Genomic DNA, 24,158 nt, shown 5'->3' with positions numbered 1-24,158 from the left:
CTGGAAATATAGATTAAATAAACTTTAATATACACTTTCCGATATTTCGGCGAACGTTACGTTGCCATCTTCTTGGGAACTTACTAAAAAGACACGTGCACACAAGTACTAATACAACAAATGAGACTGAGGCTAGGACGCTAGTGTTTTCCTAAAGTCCTGATGGTGCCCCCTGGCGGGCTATATTGGTAGTTCTTGGCCTTTGGACTGAAGTTCTTTTGATAAAAGTTTCCCAAATTTGGGGCAGTTTCATGCATCCAAATTTGTTGAGGTTTGGCATGTTCCCAAGGGCCGAGGCTGATTCCATGAATAATCTTTCATACTTGAACTTGCTGCGGTGTATTACTGTGGCTTTCTTCCATCTTATTCTGTGGCGAGTATCCAGAGCGTGGTCTGCAAGCCCAGAGTGGCTGTACTGGTGAAATCGGATGTAATCCTTGTGTTCTGAGATTCTGATATTTGCTGTCCTGCCTGTTTGGCCAAAGTAGGACAGTTTACAGCTGCAAGGGACCTGGTATACACCAGGTAGGTCTAGGGGAAGTGGTTGGTCTTTGGTGGAGCGGATAAGGGATGCCAGTTTTCTATGTGGTCTGTAACAAGTGGTCAAGTCATGTTTTTTTAAGATTTTATTGATTTTTTCTGAGGTGCCTCTGATGTAGGGAATAGTGATGGATTTAGAGTAATCTTTTTTGTGAGGGGGAGGGGGTGGTGGGTTGTGGATAACTGGGTTAAGTCCTTGCAGACATGTATAATGCTATGCATTAAGGGAAGGGCCACTACCCAGACCACTACTCAGGGAGATACTGAGACAAGGCGTGATGAGAGTTTGGTCCACCTTTGCTACAAGTTGCCTCAGTCCTGACCTACTTCAGGTGCAAACTTTGTTTGCCTACACTTGGGTAAAGGATTAAACTAAATTTATTATTAGTTAATTATACAAAGTGTAAAGAATTATTTTTTTAGACATAAAATTGGATTAAAAGAATACTTTACTCATTGCATGTTTTGGATTGTGTGCTTCTAACACTTTCAGTGAAGCATCTAATTGTATATTATGTAAGATTTTAGTTTGGCACATTTTCTCCACCACTACTTCCTGTGATTCTTCCCATATAAACAACCTAGGCATCTTGTCAATGCCTGTGCTTGTAATTCATTTCTGAACTACACCATCCTTGTAGGAAATAAATAATGTGTACTGTACTGCCAAGTGGGTGATAAAAGGTTTATTCTCCTGCCAGTAGCCATGGTGTTATACTGTGGTTTGCTTGTGAGATCATAGTAGTAGTACATGTACTACTATAGTCAACTTTAAAGTTGTATTGATGAAATACTCCCAGTTTATTATTATCTTCCTCGTCTGCCTATGGCAGGTTGAGGCTACCATGAACAATAACTTTCCAGTCCAATCTATTGGCAACCAAATTATTTAAGCTTCTCTCAGAATTTTAGACGACCTATACACTTGATGTTTTTCATCCATTTTCTTCTATGTCTTCCCAGTGGGTTTCTTTCCCTTCTACTCTTCCATGTTGGAGAATTTGAAGAAAACTGTCAGTAGACATTCTCTACACATATTGATACCACTGTAACTGTTTTTCTGTGATTCTTGTTATTATTGAAATATTATAGAAATTCTCTGATCTACTGATTTGTTTTCATTTCAGTCCATGATATTTCCTCAAACACTTGTTTTCATGGCCTGTCAATCTTTGTTCTTTCTGTTTCAGCAAAAAGTTCTTTGGAGAGATGTGTATTTTTCCATATATTTCTAAGTTTGATCATAGTAGACCACCCTAAATTTATTCTGTGTTTAATAGTTTCTTCATAATTTAGCCTGTCTGTGAACAATGTGCCTAAGTAATTGATTTTTTTAACCTGTTCAAGTTTATTTCTTCCCCCATCTAAGTTAAGCTCTTCTCCATTTCTATCTATTGCAGTTATTATTATTATTATTATTAATAAATTTAGTTTAATCCTTCATCCAAGTGTGTGCAAACAAAGTTTGCACCTGAAAGTATCATCAGGACAGGGGTAAAGTGGTACAACATCGGGCAACTCCTTGCAAAGGTGGAGCAAGATACCAACACTCCTATCTCAGTATCTCCCATAATGCAAAACACATCTCCTTGCAGATATGTATAATGTTATGCATTAAGAGAAGGGCCACTACCCAGACTAGTTTTGACCTTTATTGAGGTCTCTTCAGTGGGAGCCAGGCCCAAGTGGAGATACCAGGCAGAAGCATTAGCAAGGTCGTCTCTTCCTATAGGAGCTGCCAAACGGTGTGCCACCTTTTTATTAAATTACTCTGGATTTAGAGAAAGATGTTGAAAGTTTCTTTTTCACTTGGTCAGATTATAATAAATTTAGTTTAATCCTTAATCCAAGTGTGTCCAAACAAAGTTTGTGCCTGAAAGTATCTTCAGGACTGGGATAAAGTGGTACAACACCGGGCAACTCCTTGCAAAGGTTTGTTTGCGCATACTTGGATAAAGGATTAAACTAAATTTATTATAGTCTGACCAAGTGAAAAATAAACTTTCAACATCTTTCTCTAAATCCAGAGTAATTTAATAAAACAAGGCGGCACACCGTTTGGCAGCTCCTATAGGAGGAGATGACCTTGCTAATGCTTCTGCCTGGTATCTCCACTTGGGCCTGGCTCCCACTGAAGAGACCTCAATAAAGGTCGAAACTAGTCTGGGTAGTGGCCCTTCTCTTAATGCATAACATTATACATATCTGCAAGGAGATGTGTTTTGCATTATGGGAGATACTGAGATAGGAGTGTTGGCAGCTTGCTCCACCTTTGCAAGGAGTTGCCCAGTGTTGTACCACTTTACCCCAGTCCTGAAGATGCTTTCAGGCACAAACTTTGTTTGCACACACTTGGATAAAGGATTAAACTATATTTATTATAGTCTGACCAAGTGAAAAATAAACTTTCACCAACAAAAAAAAAAAAAAAAATTATTATTATTATTATTAAGAGAGACCTCCAGCGACTTCAGTTTAATATAAACCAAAATAATCTCTTGTTTTGACCTTCACATTAAGGTAATTTGGACTATACACATATGTACAAAGAAACAAACTGCACTACAATCTATATGGTATGCTAAAGTTACATTGATTTGATGGAAGTTTTTTCACTTGGCTATGCTAATTATACAAGGTGTATCAAAAAGTTCTAGACTAGCTCTGTTTACGAGAAATTACTTTATTTATCTACGTTTACACACTATCACTTTCAAAATAGTCCCCTATTTTGAAAAATTGTGGCCTTTCATATGGGGATCATATATATATATATATATATATATATATATATATATATATATATATAATAAAGGTAAAGTTATCTCTTTCAGTTCTTCCATTTCATGTTCATCTTGTTTCACTAACTCCCATTATGTCTGTATTCATATTTGACTTCTCTTCCATTAAATTCTTGAATTTCTCAAGTTGGTATAATGTTCTGACCTTCCATGTAGCTATTTGTATGAGCCTGTTTGTGGGTTTCAGATGAACTTGATCCATTGATAATTGTCCTGATGGATTTGAGACATCATCTTCATAAACCATGTTAATGGAGTTAATACTACAATTCCTGTACATCCTGTAGTAAGGTTTCTGGAATTGAGCTTTCCTGACATTTATCCTCAAGCCAGTGCTCATAAGAACTGCTTCCTTCTATCAGGATTTCACCATCACCTAGTTAGTCCAACCTTCAGAGTTCCTACAATAGCCTTCATGACTATTATAGTAGCTTAGGACCCAAGAACTCCCCTCTACACTTCATCCCTGCAGGGATTCTTATACTTCTTTGGTCCTCTGTTCACAATGAGGATGTTTTAGTTGGACTTTGGAAGGGACGCATCTCTCATAAGTAAGGTGAAGTTGTCTGCAAGGATAGAAAAATCGGAACTCTATGGGGAACACAGGATATAAAGAGGCAGTGAAGGAAAAGAAGAAAGCTTATCAAAAGTTTCTGGCAAATAAGTCATCTTGTGCTATTAGAGAATACAGAGACAAATGTAAGAAAGCTAAACAAAAGTAATGGGAAGATTTTGGTATGAACATGCAAAATAAATAATAAATTTAGTTTAATCCTTTATCCAAGTGTGAGCAAACAAAGTTTGCGCCTGAAAGTATCTTCAGGACTGGGGTAAGGTGGTGCAACCCAGGATGACTCCTTGCAAAGGTGGAGCAAGCTACTAACACTCCTATCTCAGTATCTCCCATAATGCAAAACACATCTCCTTGGGTATATGTATTATGGGAGATACTGAGATAGGAGTGTTAGTGGCTTGCTCCACTTTTGCAAGGAGTCGTCCTGGTGTTGCATCACCTTACCCCGGTCCTGAAGATAATTTCAGGTGCAAACTTTGTTTGCTCACACTTGGATAAAGGATTAAACTAAATTTATTATATTCTAACCAAGTGAAAAATAAACTTTCAACATCTTTCTCTAAATGCAAAATAAATATCAAGAAGGTGGCAAGATATTCTGGAGGTTGTCGAAAATCTCAGAAATGGAGGAAAGAGTGCTGTAAAAGGAATTAGAGATGACAAAGATGACATGAAAACTGGCAAAAAAAATATCCTTCGTGTATGGAGTAATTACTTTGAAAAATTGCTAAATGAAACAAGCAGTGATGACAGTACAGTGGTAAAAAACAGTCAACAGACATATAATCAGGAATACATATTACATACATACTTTGAGTAGAAAAAGCCATCAAAAGCCTGAAATGCAAAAGGCAGATGGAATATGAAATGCGAAAGGCAGATGATATTTGACCATTAATGCTCAGGTATGGAGGTATAAAAGTCTTGCAGTGGCTGCACTCCATAGTTCAGAAGGCCTGGACAGAGGGACAATTCCAGATGATTGGAGTAGAACTCTCATAGTACCCATTTACAAAAAGGGAAATAAAACTGAATGTGAGAATTACAGAATTATTTCCCTACTAAGTGTTCCTGGTAAGATTTATGCAAGTATACTTGAGAAATGGTTGAAAACGATTGTGGAAGCGAAGCTTGGTGAAGAACAAGCTGGATTCAGGGCCATATAGAGGCTGCCAGGATCAGATTTTCACTTTATGACAAATAGTTGAGAAATCATGGGAATATAACAAATATCTGTATTTAAGTTTTGTAGATCTTGAAAAGGCATATGACAAGATACCAAGAGAGAAGCTATTAAATACGCTGCAGTTATATGGTGGCAATGGGGCTTTATATCAAGCAATAGTTAGTCTTTATTTGAGTTGTAAGTCAGCAGTTAGAATTGAAGGAAGTACAGGAAGATGGTTTAATGTTAAATATGGTGTGAGACAAGGATGTACATTATCCCCTCTGTTATTTATTATCTATATGGATCACATTATGAAGGAAAGTGGTATTAAACCAGTTATCAAAATTGGAGATGTTAATCTCACTCTTTGCTTTATGCAGATGATGTTATACTTCTAAATAAATCTGCAGTTGTGTATAAAGTTGTGCAGTTGTGTATAAAAGTAACAGTGTAAATGGATGCTGGGTTGCTGCTATTTTTATGCTATTGTAGGCCTAAGAGAGAGATGGGGGATAGAAAATGATGAAATTCACTTCTGCAGAACAGCACCAGTGGAAGTATCTGTAGAAAATTCACAATGCTGAAACTGTGTCTGCCTGACACAGATTTGTACAGAGTAAATGGTTACACAGATAAAAAGTATTGTCTTGAGGGAAAAAAAAAAAAAAAAAAAAAGCTATTACATTTTTTTGAGGTTAGAGAGGGTGCACATTCAATGTATTTGTGCCTAGCCTAGAGAGAGTTTAGAGATAATGTTGGTTCAGGAAGAATGACCTGGTCTTGATTGAGCTGACTGATATAAAAGTAAGGTTGTATTAATAAAGAAAGTGAACTTTTTTCCCCCACTACAAAAAAAAAAAAAAAAAAAAAAAAAAAAAAAAGAGATAGAGAGAGAGGACTGTTTTCATAGCATTGAAGTTGACTAGCTTGTCATCACCCCCATTCTAGGATGATATGAAGATCGAGGGCACTACTATAGAAGATACATGAAATCTTTGTGGATAAGTGAGAGGATTGAAGTATGCTATCATTATCAGACTCCATGAAAAGAGTTTGAAGTCACTGAGTAAAAGCCATTTATGCATATGAAGAAGAGGTAGGTATATAAGAGAGCCTTAAAGAATATGTACATTAGTAAAAACATTCTGAAAAAACACCCACCATCACACAGTGTGAAAGATTTTTCGCTTGGTTATGCTATATCTGAAAGATGCCAAGAAATTATATTCTTGGTTTCATCCTTTATAGAGTGTAAGCAGACAAAATTTTCACGTCAAGTAATTTTACAACTGGACTACTTGCATATAGAGGCTAATAACCTCATATCAGTTGCCTTAGTATCCCATAATGCAATGCACATATCCTTACGGACATAATCTAAGTGATGACGGTTCGTATAATGCTATGCATTATAGGAACAGCCCTCACAAGCTGTTATGTCAAAATACAGCATAGTCGACCTTTTTTTTTTGGTAGTCAGATGCATCTTCTGTATTGTTATAGTGGTTAATAGTCTGATTCACAAATATCCTACTGATCCCAAGTGTTTTTAGCATGTGGAAAATAACAGGTGGTTGCATTCCAACCTTGTGAACTGCTATTTCTAGTACATGTTTCTCATAATCTCTCCACTGCATGTTAACCTGTATAGGAAGACAACCTCTACTAATAAACATGCGAATGTTGGCTCTGCACAGCATGAAACTGGGCTCATGCAATTCTATAGGTAGTGCAGGTGTGTGTGGAAGCTGTAACAGCACATGTGGCAAGACTGTATAGTGTATGTTGACTAATTTTGACGGCAATGTATATCAGAACACAGAAAGATAAGTATATAATTATTTATTGACTTATTGCTGATATTTTTCTGGTGTTGTAATCAGCATCTTCAGAGCACAAAACACAGTTTGTCAAAACCTCCTGGAGGTTTTGACAAACACAGGCAGTTTAATCAAAGGAGTTGATCAAAACCTCCTGGAGGTTTTGATCAATTGGAGGACAAAACCTGTGTTTGTCCTCCAGTTGATCCTGTATGCAGGGTATCCAAAGCGTGGTCTGCTAGGCCTGACTTGCCATGGCGATGCCAAATGTATCCTTTATGTTCATTGATGCAGATGTCCACAGTTCTTCCTGTTTGACCATAGTAAGCTTGATCACATGAGCAGGGTACTTCATAGACTCCTGGATATGATAAAGGAGAGATGCTGTCCTTGGGTGAACGGATGAGAGTTGCCAATTTGACACACGGTCTGAATACAGTACGTAGTTGATGTTTATTGAGAATTTTAGATCTTTTCCAATGTGCCTTTAATGTATGGGATGGTGACTGTTTTGTTATAGTTCTCCATGATGGATGGTGAGAGGGGTTTCTTAGGAGCATTTAGTATTTTGTTTATCTTATGGGGATTATAGTCATTGACTAAGAAGGTGTGGTCTAAGTGAACCAGTTCAGCAGCAAGAGCATTATCATTGGAACAGATTATTCTCGCTCTGTGGGTTAGCGTTTTTAAGATACCATTCTCTTGAAAAGGGTGATGGTGTGATTGTTGTTGTAGTCTCGCAAACTATGACAAACTGTGTTTTGTGCTCTGAAGATGTTAGTTATAACACCATTGAAATATCAACAATAAGCCAATAAATAATTATTTACTTATCTTTCTGTGTTCTGATATTTTACCTTCAGAATTAGTCAACATGTACGACGAACACATAAGCCTTTCTACACGACTGTATAGTGTAATCAAAAATAAGAGTATTTCATGGCTGCTGTGTTGTTACTTTCATCTATGTATTTCTAATCCTGTTATATAACTTTTAATATTTTTTGTTTGTTTACATATTGAATGAATATGTTATATAGATTTTTCATTGTACACATTTATTATTTTTCAATATTATGTTTTGTTTTTATTAGGTATCAATTACATTTGATCCATTTCTTTACCTCTCTGTACCCTTGCCAAAGAAGCAAAGAAATTTACCTGTTGTCTTTTTTTCAAAGGATCCATCCCGTCGTCCTTTTCGGGTAAGGAACTTTATTTAACAGCAAAGTAACTTTACTATCCAGTAACTTCGTGGATACCTGAATGTTAATTATTACTTATGGTTTACTAAACTTTAAGAAATAGATGTCTAGGCATAATCATAATGGATAGGCAAACCTGGCAGGCCATGATGTGAATACTACCAAAGAATAGAAATGAAGAACAAACTTATACTGATTAAAGCAAGTTTAAAATTCAACATAAATAAATATGGATGACTGAAACTTTTTCAAAATATAGGAAAGTGTAATTTTAAAGCCTTCTGCCCAACAACCAAGGTCACTGACAAGCAACCATAGGGAATACAACACCATTCTTAAGAACTTAAGGCCCTAAGTCAAATTATATCCACTTCCTTTGTGTTGCCTAGCTGCAATCTAGTTTTTTTATTGTATCCTTGACGCATTAAACTTAACCAGCATTTACCTGTATATCCTTGATTTAAAAAAATACTGGTTGATAATTAACAAGTTTTTTTTTTTTTTTCATCGATGACCTGCTGGTGTGATCAGTAACAACATCTCTCTCTCTCTCTCTTTATATACAATGTATAGTCCGTACCTTCATTCTCCTGTTTTTCATCATTGTCATATTACTAATACATATCCTTAAGTAGTGTAAATAATAATTAGTTAGTGCTATTTAGTTTGACATTGTGAACCAGTTTCCTGTTAACAATTTTTCTTAAAATTAACCTGTCACTTGTCAGCTCTTCTGATTACACCCACCAAGATCTTTCTCTGGGTGTTTTCCTGCCATTTTAGCATCAAACACCTGTTTTGCTAACCCTCTGTTTCTCATTTCTGTTTAAGTGACTGTGCCACCTCAAATGAGCTCTGCTTGGACATTATTAAATGCTAACCATGCCAAGTTCCTTCTTAATATTTTTATTTTTAATATGAATTCTACCATTTGATGGGGTAAATGTTCACCATCTGTTCATTTTCCACCAATTTTTCTTGGAACTGTCATATCTGTGGTCTCTAGGCTTCGACTATTTTGTAAGCAACTCTCAGATCCCATATGTTGGAAGGAGACGCCACATAATCTTTAAGGAAGGCAGAAAACCAATTAAGACTTCTGACCTTATGTCTGTTCCTCACCTTCTCACATGGTGCACCCTGTTAAGTGAGTATCCATTGCAAGCTAAATGTACAAGAATGGGCTGGCAATTTGGAACTTAGCTGAACAAATTGCATTCTGTATTGACTTAAACCAAACATAATGGTACAACATGATGAAATAAGCTTAATATTTATTAATTGTCCCTGTAGCAAGGTTCATGCATTTGAGCACCAGAGGATTAAAAATAGTTTATTCAGTGATATTAATTCCCATTTCTTTAAAAATGCACTCTATTGCATGTAGAGGTCTGATTATTTCACAATCAAGCAAATAATTTGAATTATTATTATTAAGAGGGACCTCCAGGGATTCAGGGACTCCTCGAGGGAGGCCACATACTACATGAACTAGCTATCATACTTGTTCTTGAATTCATTCACACTGCTTGCACACATCCAGTCACAATCCATTCCAATCATGCACCACTCTATGAGAGAAAATTCTAGATTTCATCCCCTTCTTAGCAGTATTCATTCTCAGCTTCCAAAAATGCCCTCTTGTCCTTTCTCCACCCTCCATAAAATAAAAAATTTCATCAACTGAAATCCTGTACGACCCTTTCAGAAGTTTGTAAGTCTCAATCATGTCACCCCTCTTTCTCCGGTTTGCTAGTGTCTACAGTCTACGAATTCTTAATCAGTATTTATATATTTATTTAGCTTATGATGTACAGGTCTCGGGGTATTACATATAACAACATAAAAATAACTGTAAAAATCATTAAAAGGAGTATAATAGATTGAAATGATTAAAAATTAAGAATCAGAGCTTAATTCTTAAATCCCAGATTCACTCCAGGGATTCTGGTGTCAGTTTAAAAAATCATCATCTTTAGTGCCCGAGAATGAGTAGATAGAGCACTTGAACGCAATGTCATTGATAGTTTGGATCCTACTTCCACATTCACAGTTTGGAGCGTCGTACCAGTTCCATTTATGCAAGAGATGTTTACATCTCCCATGTCCTGTTCTGATCCGGTTTAAAGTGTCTAGGGAGATCAAAGCCCTCCAGACGATATGTTGGATTTGAAATGGGAATTTGAAGATTGGAGGTATGTTGAAGCTAATGCTCTCCCCATGACTTGCACAGATCAAAGTTCTAGTTGCTCATTTGTATTGCACTCCTCCAGGCAGAGCACTTGAATTTCAGTTTTTGTGAGGTATGGAAGGAAATGTCTTGGTGGATAGGCAAGGAACTGTTTCCAATTATTTTTGTCCATAATATGCTTCAGGCTTGGGTCCTGCGAAGCAAGGGAGGGCTATATTACTGAGAGTTGGGAGCCAATAGCAGATCTTACAGCACCAGAGATTATCCTCATAGTTTGATTCAACTGGACATCGACTAAAGAAGCATGTGTGTTGTTCAGCCTCAGGAGCACAATGCTCTGCTGTAGAATAAACCAAAGACAGTGCAGTAGTGTGTTGGCATCAGCACCCCAAGAAGTACCAGCAAGTTTATGCATTATATTATTATAAGTTTTTAATTTTTCAGTGATTTTTGGCCAGCCTGGTTGGCCAAGTGGTTAGCGTATCCGCTCTCCAGCCAAAAGGCTGCAGGCTTGAATTCCACTATGAGCATGGATGTTTGTGATTGTCTGTGAAAATACTAGAAGTGGTGGTGAGCAGTAGATGCTGTTGGTGTAGTTGCAGTCCATTGTGGTTGGTGGATTGAGTGAAGGAGACAGAGTTGTAGAGTAGGTACTCTCCCTCGATGAGTCGTTGGACTCCCTGGAGGTGTGAAGTAATAATAATAATTTTCTAGATGATATTTAAATGTCAAACTTCTATCTAGGTAACTCCTAGGTATTTTGGATGATTGTTAAATTTCACCTGTTTATTTCTGAAGTAGACTTTTGGGATAAATTACACCATTACAGTTAGTAATGATGTAATTTTTTCATGTAGTACTGTCATATCCTGTACACCCCTTGAGGGTACATGGCAGGAATTTGATGATGATGATGATGACTTTTGGGATATAGTTAGCCTGAATATTACTTAAATGAAAGGATGCGACTTCAGTTTTGGTCTTGAGTTGTAAACTGCATCGTCTAAAATATTTATCAAGCACAGCCAGATCATCAGTTAAGATGTTTTCAGCTTTTTGGAATGTAGAATGTTGAGTTGCAATGGCAATATCGTCAGCTTACATGAATCTCCTTGATGTCACTGGGATATCAATAATGTATAAATTAAAAAGCAATGAGGCGAGAACTGACCCCTGAGGTAGGCTATTTTTAATCTTAAAGAATTTACTTTTGGATTCATTGAAAGCTACTTGTATCCATCTGTCTGCTAGTATTTGATTAAGTAGGTTGGCTAGTTTTGGTGATGGAATAGTTTCTAAGAATTTTAAAATGAGACCCTCTCTCCACACTATGTCATAGGCATCAGAGAGGTTCACAAATACCACTATTGTTTTCAATTGTTTTTCAAAGCCACTCTCTATGAAGGTTGTCAAGACCAGTACTTGATCATAACAGCTTTTGTCAGGTTCCTGAGGAGTTCTATTATGTATACTTGGAGAAATTCTGTTGTATATCATTCTTTCCAGAAGTTTCAGGCAGATGCTTAGCAAGGCGATAGGATAGTAGTTGGAAGCAGTTGTGGAGTTTTTGATGGAAACATACCAAAGTCCATAATATTATTGTACATAGCAGTAAGCCATTTAATAGTTTTTGGACCACAGTTCTTGATGAATTCAGGGTAGATATTATCGAGCCCAGTCAATAATATCGAGTTAAGTTCCTGGGAAGTGAAAGCATGAGATAGTGATGATGGCGGGTGATCTGTTGTAAGATTTTTTAGTTTTTGTTTCACTTCTCTCGTAGCTACTTTATCTTGAGAATATTTAGTCATTGAAACTATATGCTTTGCGATGTATTTTGGATCTATGGCGAGCATTTTACCAGAAGTCCTTGTATTAGGGCGAGCTTCCTAATCAGGGACAAAGCTTTTCTGTTGGAATGAGTAAAATTAAAATTGTTCATTTTCTTAGTCCATTTGTAGATTAGAGGTCGATGTTGGCCATTTTGAAAATTATTATTATTATTACATGACACTTCCTGGGAGTTCAAAGACTCGTCTATGGAGGGCACCTACTCTATAAATCTCTGTTTCCACCACTCAATTCACCAACTACAACTACTTTCATCATCTACACCAACGGCATCTACTGCTGATCACCACCACAACCACTAGTATTTTCACAGATAATCACAAACATCCATGCCTATGGAGGGATTCGAACCCGTAACCTTTTGGATGGAGAAAAGATATGCTAATCGCTCCATCAACCAGGCCGGCAAATTGTCTAATACTTTCCTAGAGATGAGGATGTGGTTCCCATTGTCGTCCACAGAAACACAAATCAGGGTTATATCCTCTTTCCCATCTATAGAAGAAAAAGCTTGGTTTATCTTTGGCATCAAAGATCAGATAAAGGTTCTGATTTTCCATCCAGTTCACTAATACAAGGGTGGTCTGAAAAGTTCTCAGCCTAACAATGTAAAAACGAATTTATAATTTCAACTAATACATTTATTCCAGCAATGCTCCAGCCATTATCCTGTCCTTGTAGTGGTTCTCAGTAACATCTGCATAAATACCTCTCTACAGCTGCAATCACCTCTTAATTCGAAGAAAAACTCTGATCAGCGAGGAAGAGTTTTATTTTTGGGAAGAGATAGAAGTCAAAGGGAGCCAAATCTGGGGAATAAGGTGGATGTTTCAACAATTCATAGTGCAGATTCCTTAATTTTTCCATTGTCTAAAACACCTTTGTGGGCAGGTGCATTGAAAGATGATTTTTTTCTTCTGCAAACCTGGTCTTTTCTTATGAAAGATTTTACCCATTATTGTTTTACCCTTTTCAAGATAATTAATAAACAAAATGCCTTTATCATCCCAAAACACTGATGCCGTGACCTTTCCTGCTGATGGAACCAACTTTGTCTTCTTTGGTGCTGAACAACTGGCTTCTGTCCACTGTTTTGACTGCTGTTTGGATTCTGGTGTGTAACGGTGAATCCAAGTCTCATCCATAGTAATAAATTGACACACAAAATCAGTTTTATTCTTGTTAAAAAGCTCCGAGCACTGTTCAGAGATTTTCATGCAAGTGCATTTTTGATCTGCTGTGAGCAAGCATGCCACCCATCTTGCACAAAACATTTTCATTTGCAATTCTTCATGCAAAATGTATCCTGCACGTTCTTTTGATATGCCTATATTCTCAACAATTTCATGCATTTTGACTCATCGGTCATCCAATACCATATCGTGCACTTAATCAATGATTTTCGGTGTTGTTACACTTTTTGGATGTCCTTCACTTGGATCATCTTCAAGGCGGGTACGGCCATGTTTAAACTCAGCAGCCCATTTTTTAATTGTCAAAAACGAAGGAGAAGAGTGCCTATAAACTTTTTATGAACTTCGAATGAATATCTTTTGGCATTAAACCTCCTTTCACAAAAAATTTTATAACTGCATGATATTATTCATTTCAAGGGATACACACAACACTTTTGCTTCATACAGCTGTATAAAACAAACTACTTGATAGAATGACTTGCAATTTCACATGGATGCTTATGACAGATGTACCAACTTAGAAAAAAAAAACTTGCCAATACTGTTGCCATCTATGGTCAAGGCTGAGAACTTTCAGACCATCCTCATACACCACTTGTTACCTTAAATTTTGCAGACTCGCATCCTCCATATACCCTGTGTAATAAAACATGCTATTGATGAGCAAATTATAACTTCAAGTTTTCCAAGATTGAAAATTAAGAATATGAAGGAAGCAATTCAAAATCATTAAAGAAAAGTAAACGAGATCTTAATTGTAGTAGGTACTAATGACTTAACTGCCAATAAGTTCAGTATAAGAGAAGACATGAAATTATTGAAAGAGGTGAGTGACGTGTGAGGAAGTGGAAATCATCAGTATATTACCTTGATATGATAAAAATTAATTCAGAAGAAGAAGAAGTGCTATGATGGCAAACAATTCGATCCATAGGCTGTGTAGAAGGAATGGATGCAACTTTTTTTGATATGTGTGGAGTGAGTTTGAGGGAATATTGGATTTGCATAAGAGGGATGGCCTACACCTAAATGCATTTGGTGTGATGAGTCTAGAAAACTAGCAACTGGTATGAGACCTAACACAGAGAGTCAGGGAAACTAAATTATAAAGGGAGGAATGGTTAAAATGTGAGTGTAAGAGCGACAATGTTTAACTGTGTTAATGACAGAAATGGGCTTTATCAGGTGTACGTGTGTAGAGGCTTAAGTGCTGTGAGGACATCATGTTGGAGGCTTAATGGATTTTTTACAACACTAAAAAAGAATTTAAATAGACTTTAATACTTCCTATATTTCGTCCTAGTCACTAGGACATCTACGGGGATTACAAAAACAATTAATGTAACATATACACAAATAACAAACAATACTAAGCCCAACTACGTGGGTGACACTAAAGTCCTATCTAGGTAGAGTGCCCTCTAAGGGCAGTAGTAGGTGGCCTGGAATGTAAGGTGGGAACTCTGGTGATGAGTGTTTCCCAAATCTTCGGAAGCTTAATGCAACCGTATTTATTGAGATTTGGTTGGTTTTTGAGAGCTGCTGCCGCTTCTAAGAAAAGTCTCTCTTTCTTGAATTTGCTGTGGTGGAGCATAGTGGTTTTCTTCCATGATACCCTGTGGGTGGTGTCCAAAACATCGTCAGCCAAGCCTGAATCACCATAGTTGTGTTTAAAGATGTAAGACTTGTGTTCCTCTAGACGGATGGATGCTGATCTGCCTGTCTGTCCAAAGTACGCCAGCTTACAGGAACAGGGTACTTTGTAAACTCCAGGCAGAGAGAGAGGAGGGAGCTGATCTTTCGTAGAACGGATAAGGGTAGCACGTTTGCGGTGGGGCTTATATGCTGTGTGTAGGTTGTACTGTTTTAGTATCTTGGCTATTTTTTCGGATGTGCCACGGATGTAGGGTATGGTGATGGCATTTTTAAAATCTTGTTCACCTGAAGGACGGGGAATGGGGAGGAGTTGATTATTTTTTTGATACTATGATCGCTGTAGCCATTGGAGAGGAGAGTGCTTTGTATGTGGTTGAGCTCAGTAGTGAGGGCGGTTCCACTGGAACAAAGATTGTGGGCTCTCTTGGTAAGAGTTTTAATAATGCCATATTGTTGAGAGGGGTGGTGGTGGGAGAGTTTATGAATGTATCTGCCTGTGTGTGGGGGTTTTCTGTATACGGTGAAGGTAAGTGTATCATTAGGCAGGCGTGTGACTAAGGTGTCTAGGAAGGGTAAACAATTGTTCTTTTCCTTTTCCATAGTGAACTGGATTCTTGGATGTAGGCTATTGGGATGACTGTGGAAGGAGTCTAACGTGTCTTGGCCATGTGGCCAAATAGAGAACACATCATCTACATATCTTAGCCAGATAGAAGGTTTGAGTGGGGCTGAGTCTATGGCTCGTTTTTCGAAATCTTCCATATAGAAATTGGCAAGGGGGGGTAAGAGGGGGGAACCCATGGCAGTTCCCTCTATCTGCTTGTAGATTTTTTTGTTCCAAGAGAAATACCCAGAGTTAATGGCAAAGGAAAAGAGATCTAAGATGTCAGTGGGAAAAACGTTTTCTAAGAGAGATAAGGTGTCAATTAAGGGAATATTGGTAAACAAAGAGGAGATATCAAAGCTTACCAATATGTCTGTCTTATTCAAGGTCAAATTTTCTGTGAGGGCTTTAAAGTGGGTAGAGTTTTTTATATAGGAAGGGGACCTTCTGGTGAGGGGGATCAGAGAGTTGGCCAGCTGTTTTGATAGTCTATAGCAAGGTGCATTGGTGGCATCTACTATAGGCCTGAGTGGGGAATTGGGTTTGTGGATTTTTGGTAAACCGTATATCCTGGGGGGACAAGAGTGGAAAGGTTTAAATTTTTTTGTGATGTCAGGGGTCCAGGAAGATACTTTTTTGAGTAAGATTTTTAGTTTCTTAGCTTGTGTTTTTGTGGGGTCATGTTCTAGTGGGATGTAGGTAGCGCGATCGCGGAGGATAATGTTCATTTTATGATTGTATTCACTGGTATTAAGAACGACTGTGGCATTACCCTTATCCGCTCTGGTGATGACGATACTTTTTTCTTTACGTAGTTTCAGGAGAGCTGTGCGTTGGGCATATGATAAATTACTTTTTGGCGGTGAAGAATGCGCGAGGATGTTGGCTATGTCAAGTCTGATGTTGTTAGCTATCTCCGACGGTAAGCGACCGATTCCACGTTCGATGTTCACCATTACCTTAAGCACCAGCACTTCCTTCAAAGGGACGGCAAAATTACGGTCGAGGCAAAGGGCGCTGACGGCATCGTCGTTGAGCCTTTTGGAAGAGAGGTTTATTACTGTCCGGAGCGGTTGAATTTGTGGTTGTGGTTTGTTTTTCACAAGGTTGCTATATTTCTTGATGTGTTTATTTTTTATTTTTTAGAATTCTCTCTGTGCGGAAGTTTCCGAAATGCCAGAGAGAATCGACCAAAGTTCAGCGTTAAGAATGGTGGAGAGCTCTGAATGTAAGGAGCCAATGGTGGCATTCGTCACTGCGAGGGTAGCACGCGTAGAGGCAATTTGCTCGCGGAGTAATGCCCGGCTGGCACGGTTATATATACGAAGTGCTTTTTTGGAATGGAAATTGATCTTCATTTTAACGCAGTTTGGTATCACTCTTGTATCCCGACATCGTTTTAAAAAGGCCAGCCTATTTAGTTACCTAGATAGTCGTAGTTTTGACTTACCGTATTGCTTGGATTTGCGTGCTAATTCTTCTCCATGGATGATTAGAATACACGTGTGTAGAGGCTTAAATGCTGTGAGGACATCATGTTGGAGGCTTAATGGATTTTTTACAACACTCAAAAATAATTAAAATAGACTTTAATACTATATTTTCTATATTTCGTCCTAGTCACTAGGACATCTACGTGGATTACAAAAACAATTAATGTAACATATACACAAATAACAAACAATACTAAGCCCAACTACGTGGGTGACACTAAAGTTCTATCTAGGTAGAGCACCATCTAAGGGCAGTAGTAGGTGGCCTGGAGTGTAAGGTGGGAACTCTGGTGATGAGTGTTTCCCAAATCTTCGGAAGCTTAATGCAACCGTATTTATTGAGATTTGGTTGGTTTTTGAGAACTGCTGCTGCTTCTAAGAAAAGTCTCTCTTTCTTGAATTTGCTGTGGTGGAGCATGGTGGTTTTCTTCCATGATACCCTGTGGGTGGTGTCCAAAACATGGTCAGCCAAGCCTGAATGGCCATAGTTGTGTTTAAAGATGTAAGACTCGTGTTCCTCTAGACGGATGGATGCTGATCTGCCTGTCTGTCCAAAGTATGCCAGCTTACAGGAATAGGGTACTTTGTAAACTCCAGGCAGAGAGAGAGGAGGGAGCTGATCTTTCGTAGAGCGGATAAGGGCAGCAAGTTTGCGGTGGGGTTGTGTGTAGGTTGTACTGTTTTAGTATCTTGGCTATTTTTTCGGATATAGACTATCAATTCGGATATAAACTTGCTATAGACTATCAAAACAGCTGGCCAACTCTCTGATCCCCCTCACCGGAAGGTTCCCTTCCTATATAAAAAAACTCTACCCACTTTAAAGCCCTCACAGAAAATTTAACCTTGAATAAGATAGACATATTGGTAAGCTTTGATATCTCCTCTTTGTTTACCAATATTCCCTTAATTGACACCTTATCTCTCTTAGAAAACGTTTTTCCCTCTGACATCTTAGATCTCTTTTCCTTTGCCATTAACTCTGGGTATTTCTCTTGGAACAAAAAAATCTACAAGCAGATAGAGGGAACTGCCATGGGTTCCCCCCTCTTACTCCCCCTTGCCAATTTCTATATGGAAGATTTCGAAAAACGAGCCATAGACTCAGCCCCACTCAAACCTTCTATCTGGCTAAGATATGTAGATGATGTGTTCTCTATTTGGCCACATGGCCCAGACACGTTAGACTCCTTCCACAGTCATCTCAATAGTCTACATCCAAGAATCCAGTTCACTATGGAAAAGGAAAAGAACAATTGTTTACCCTTCCTAGACACCTTAGTCACACGCCTGCCTAATGATACACTTACCTTCACCGTATACAGAAAACCCCCACACACAGGCAGATACATTCATAAACTCTCCCACCACCACCCCTCTCAACAATATGGCATTATTAAAACTCTTACCAAGAGAGCCCACAATCTTTGTTCCAGTGGAACCGCCCTCACTACTGAGCTCAACCACATACATAGCACTTTCCTCTCCAATGGCTACAGCGATCACAGTATCAAAAAAATAATCAACTCCTCCCCCATTCCCCGTCCTTCACGTCAACAAGATTTTAAAAATGCCATCACCATACCCTATATCCATGGCACATCCGAAAAAATAGCCAAGATACTAAAACAGTACAACCTACACACAGCATATAAGCCCCACCGCAAACTTGCTACCCTTATCCGTTCTACGAAAGATCAGCTCCCTCCTCTCTCTCTGCCTGGAGTTTACAAAGTACCCTGTTCCTGTAAGCTGGCGTACTTTGGACAGACAGGCAGATCAGCATCCATCCGTCTAGAGGAACACAAGTCTTACATCTTTAAACACAACTATAGCCATTCAGGCTTGGCTGACCATGTTTTGGACGCCACCCACAGGGTATCATGGAAGAAACCACCATGCTCCACCACAGGAAATTCAAGAAAGAGAGACTTTTCTTAGAAGCAGCAGCAGCAGCTCTCAAAAACCAACCAAATCTCAATAAATACGATTGCATTAAGCTTCCGAAGATTTGGGAAACACTCATCACCAGAGTTCCCACCTTACATTCCAGGCCACCTACTACTGCCCTTAGAGGGCGCTCTACCTAGATAGGACTTTAGTGTCACTCACGTAGTTGGGCTTAGTATTGTTTGTTATTTGTGTATATGTTACATTAATTGTTTTTGTAATCCTCGTAGATGTCCTAGTGACTAGGACGAAATATAGGAAGTATTAAAGTCTATTGTAATTCTTTTTGAGTGTTGTAAAAAATCCATTAAGCCTCCAACGTGAGGAGGGCTTTATCAGGGAAATGTTGACAAGGAGAGAATGATTTTGACTTTGTGTTCATCCAGTTTGGACCCATCGAACATGTGTAAAGATGTGTACATATATAAAGCACTATAAAAGAATAGAGATCTGCAAGTTATGTAACTGGGTCATGTAGACTGCAGAAAAGAATTATGCAGGTAGATTATTATGTCTCTGCACGAGTGCTTAGCAGTATCAGGAACTAAGGGGTAGATTTTGTTGCCTTGATCAATATGTTGGGGCCTCAGATTGTAGACATTAGTGAGACTTTGCTATCAGAATCAGACATACTAACTGGTATCGAGTGTAAAGCATACAGTATTTTTAGGAAGGATCGACAGAAGAGGAGGGGACGTGCTGCTAATGATATCGGATGACTTGAATCCAGTTAGAGTTGAAACCTATGATTGTATTACTGCTACTAACAGTATTTCATGTGGTAGGGAGTTTGAAGCCATCTGGTGTGAAGTGGAATCTAACAAGATCAATTACAATCCTGGTGGATCAGTTGGTAGCAATGAAGAAATGCATCACCAAATAGAAAAGATGAGCATGAAAAGGAAATACGGGAGAGTTGGTCACCCTAGTAGCAGTAGAATCTCATGAGAAGAATAAAAATTAATATATTGAGCTGTTGCAGGACAACTACCTCAAGCAGCATATGACAGAAGGAACTCGAGGTCAAAGAGTGTTAGATTTGATTATAGTTTCAGAGGGCATCTCATTTAAAGACTTAACAATTCTGCCTTGGTTGGTGAAAGTGATCGTGCCATACTACTCACTTGGGAAATGACTAAGTTTATGAATGTTCCATTCAGAAAAGGTTACATTACTACAAAGTAATAAATTATTACCAACTGATGAATATATTGAGTTCAGTGGAATGGGATTGGTTGCTGGATGGGGAGAATATGACAGAAGGAACTTGAGGTCAAAGAGTGTTAGATTTGATTATAGTTTCAGAGGGCATCTCATTTAAAGACTTAACAATTCTGCCTTGGTTGGTGAAAGGGATCGTGCCATACTACTCACTTGGGAAATGACTAAGTTTATGAATGTTCCATTCAGAAAAGGTTACATTACTACAAAGTAATAAATTATGACCAACAGAGCGGTATATTGAGTTCAGTGGAATGGGATTGGTTGCTGGATGGGGAGAATATCAACATTGCATGAGAAGCATTTAAACAATACTTAAATGATGCGATATCAGAATGTGTCCCAAGAGTTTGAAGAATAAATAGAGTAGGAGTCAAATGAATGTGTAATCTTATTAACATGAGAAAAGAATGATGTGGAAGAAATACCGTCTGCATAAGGATGATGTCCTATGAAAATTATAAGCAGGCTCGAATACTCACAACTGTAGCATGAAAAGAAACTGGCTCTGACAAAGGTGCTAAAGACAACCCACAAGAATTATTTCAATATGTTGCAAATAAAAGAAAGAATGGATATGAAAGAATAACTCTTCTAAATGCAGATGGCGTGAGAGTGACAGATGCAGAAGAGGTTGCTCAACTAATGAGTGTTCATTTTGTTAAAAGTTATGGTGTATGCAACATTCAGCTCACTGCTACCTCTTCACTGGATGAAGAAACTCAGATGTATGAGGACAAGATATTAGATCTGTTGCACAAACTGAAAATAAGAATCCAGCAATAAGGACTGATGGGATATCTTGTGTAGAGGCTTAAGTGCTGTGAGGACATTATGTTGGAGGTTTAATGGATTTTTTACGGCCATTCAGGCTTTTTTTTTATGGCCATTTATGGCCATTCAGTCTTGGCTGACCACGTTTTGGACACCACCCACAGAGTACCATGGAAGAAAACCACAGCAAATTCAAGAAAGAGAGACTTTTCTTAGAAGCAGCAGCAGCAGCTCTCAAAAACCAACCAAATCTCAATAAATACGATTGCATTAAGCTTCCGAAGATTTGGGAAACACTCATCACCAGAGTTCCCACCTTACATTCCAGGCCACCTACTACTGCCCTTAGAGGGCGCTCTACCTAGATAGGACTTTAGTGTCACTCACGTAGTTGGGCTTAGTATTGTTTGTTATTTGTGTATATGTTACATTAATTGTTTTTGTAATCCTCGTAGATGTCCTAGTGACTAGGACGAAATATAGGAAGTATTAAAGTCTATTGTAATTCTTTTTGAGTGTTGTAAAAAATCCATTAAGCCTCCAACGTGAGGAGGGCTTTATCAGGGAAATGTTGACAAGGAGAGAATGATTTTGACTTTGTGTTCATCCAGTTTGGACCCATCGAACATGTGTAAAGATGTGTACATATATAAAGCACTATAAAAGAATAGAGATCTGCAAGTTATGTAACTGGGTCATGTAGACTGCAGAAAAGAATTATGCAGGTAGATTATTATGTCTCTGCACGAGTGCTTAGCAGTATCAGGAACTAAGGGGTAGATTTTGTTGCCTTGATCAATATGTTGGGGCCTCAGATTGTAGACATTAGTGAGACTTTGCTATCAGAATCAGACATACTAACTGGTATCGAGTGTAAAGCATACAGTATTTTTAGGAAGGATCGACAGAAGAGGAGGGGGACGTGCTGCTAATGATATCGGATGACTTGAATCCAGTTAGAGTTGAAACCTATGATTGTATTACTGCTACTAACAGTATTTCATGTGGTAGGGAGTTTGAAGCCATCTGGTGTGAAGTGGAATCTAACAAGATCAATTACAATCCTGGTGGATCAGTTGGTAGCAATGAAGAAATGCATCACCAAATAGAAAAGATGAGCATGAAAAGGAAATACGGGAGAGTTGGTCACCCTAGTAGCAGTAGAATCTCATGAGAAGAATAAAAATTAATATATTGAGCTGTTGCAGGACAACTACCTCAAGCAGCATATGACAGAAGGAACTCGAGGTCAAAGAGTGTTAGATTTGATTATAGTTTCAGAGGGCATCTCATTTAAAGACTTAACAATTCTGCCTTGGTTGGTGAAAGTGATCGTGCCATACTACTCACTTGGGAAATGACTAAGTTTATGAATGTTCCATTCAGAAAAGGTTACATTACTACAAAGTAATAAATTATTACCAACTGATGAATATATTGAGTTCAGTGGAATGGGATTGGTTGCTGGATGGGGAGAATATGACAGAAGGAACTTGAGGTCAAAGAGTGTTAGATTTGATTATAGTTTCAGAGGGCATCTCATTTAAAGACTTAACAATTCTGCCTTGGTTGGTGAAAGGGATCGTGCCATACTACTCACTTGGGAAATGACTAAGTTTATGAATGTTCCATTCAGAAAAGGTTACATTACTACAAAGTAATAAATTATGACCAACAGAGCGGTATATTGAGTTCAGTGGAATGGGATTGGTTGCTGGATGGGGAGAATATCAACATTGCATGAGAAGCATTTAAACAATACTTAAATGATGCGATATCAGAATGTGTCCCAAGAGTTTGAAGAATAAATAGAGTAGGAGTCAAATGAATGTGTAATCTTATTAACATGAGAAAAGAATGATGTGGAAGAAATACCGTCTGCATAAGGATGATGTCCTATGAAAATTATAAGCAGGCTCGAATACTCACAACTGTAGCATGAAAAGAAACTGGCTCTGACAAAGGTGCTAAAGACAACCCACAAGAATTATTTCAATATGTTGCAAATAAAAGAAAGAATGGATATGAAAGAATAACTCTTCTAAATGCAGATGGCGTGAGAGTGACAGATGCAGAAGAGGTTGCTCAACTAATGAGTGTTCATTTTGTTAAAAGTTATGGTGTATGCAACATTCAGCTCACTGCTACCTCTTCACTGGATGAAGAAACTCAGATGTATGAGGACAAGATATTAGATCTGTTGCACAAACTGAAAATAAGAATCCAGCAATAAGGACTGATGGGATATCTTGTGTAGAGGCTTAAGTGCTGTGAGGACATTATGTTGGAGGTTTAATGGATTTTTTACGGCCATTCAGGCTTTTTTTTTATGGCCATTTATGGCCATTCAGTCTTGGCTGACCACGTTTTGGACACCACCCACAGAGTACCATGGAAGAAAACCACAGCAAATTCAAGAAAGAGAGACTTTTCTTAGAAGCAGCAGCAGCAGCTCTCAAAAACCAACCAACTCTCAATAAATACGGTTGCATTAAGCTTCCGAAGATTTGGGAAACAGTCATCACCAGAGGTCCCACCCTACATTCCAGGCCACCTACAACTGCCCTTAGAGGGCGCTCCACCTAGATAGGACTTTATTGTCACCCACGTGGTTGGGCTTAGTATTGTAAGTTTTTGTGTGCATGTTACATTAATTGTCTTTGTAATCCCCGTAGATGTCCTAGTGACTAGGACGAAATATAGGAAGTATTAAATTCTATTTTAATTCTTTGTGAGTGTTGTAAAAAATCCATTAAACCTCCAACATAATGATGGGATATCAGCTTGTGTGCTAAAAGAGCTTTCAGCTGAACTGGCTGTTTAATATGAGTCTCAGAACAGGGAAGATTCCACAGGAATTCCATTCCTGTTTTATCAGGAACTTAGGAGTGGTGGTGAAGATTTTGGAAAAATTGGTTAGGGCTCGCATTCAGAAATGGGTTGACAGTAAATATGTACTTTGCAATGAACATCGTGGGTTTACTAAAGGAGGGTCATGTTTTAGGAACTTGCTTACATTCTATAACAATGTTACCATTGAAATAGACAAGGGGGAGTGGATACACGATGATACTTTTGGATTTTGCTAAGGCTTTTGACAGATTACAACGTGGA

At 38.2% G+C, this 24,158-nt stretch overlaps 1 protein-coding gene across 1 annotated transcript in view; it reads left to right on the top strand.

Moving 5' to 3' along the window:
* LOC150101961 (ubiquitin carboxyl-terminal hydrolase 19-like) overlaps nt 1–24,158 on the top strand; it is a 629,785-nt gene that overhangs the window by 295,262 nt on the left and 310,365 nt on the right. Inside the window, exon 12 of the mRNA XM_090399944.1 lies at nt 7,998–8,108. Within this exon, the coding sequence (XP_090256070.1) occupies nt 7,998–8,108 (111 nt within the window). The remainder of the gene's footprint in view (nt 1–7,997; nt 8,109–24,158) is intronic.

Source organism: Typopeltis vanoorti, chromosome 11 (assembly GCF_054136105.1).
Source record: "Typopeltis vanoorti isolate ZY-2024b chromosome 11, IOZ_Tvanoo_1.0, whole genome shotgun sequence".
Classification (NCBI taxonomy): domain Eukaryota; kingdom Metazoa; phylum Arthropoda; class Arachnida; order Uropygi; family Thelyphonidae; genus Typopeltis; species Typopeltis vanoorti.
Note: the sequence above shows the minus strand (reverse complement) of the source record. Positions and strands in the feature narration are given on the sequence as shown.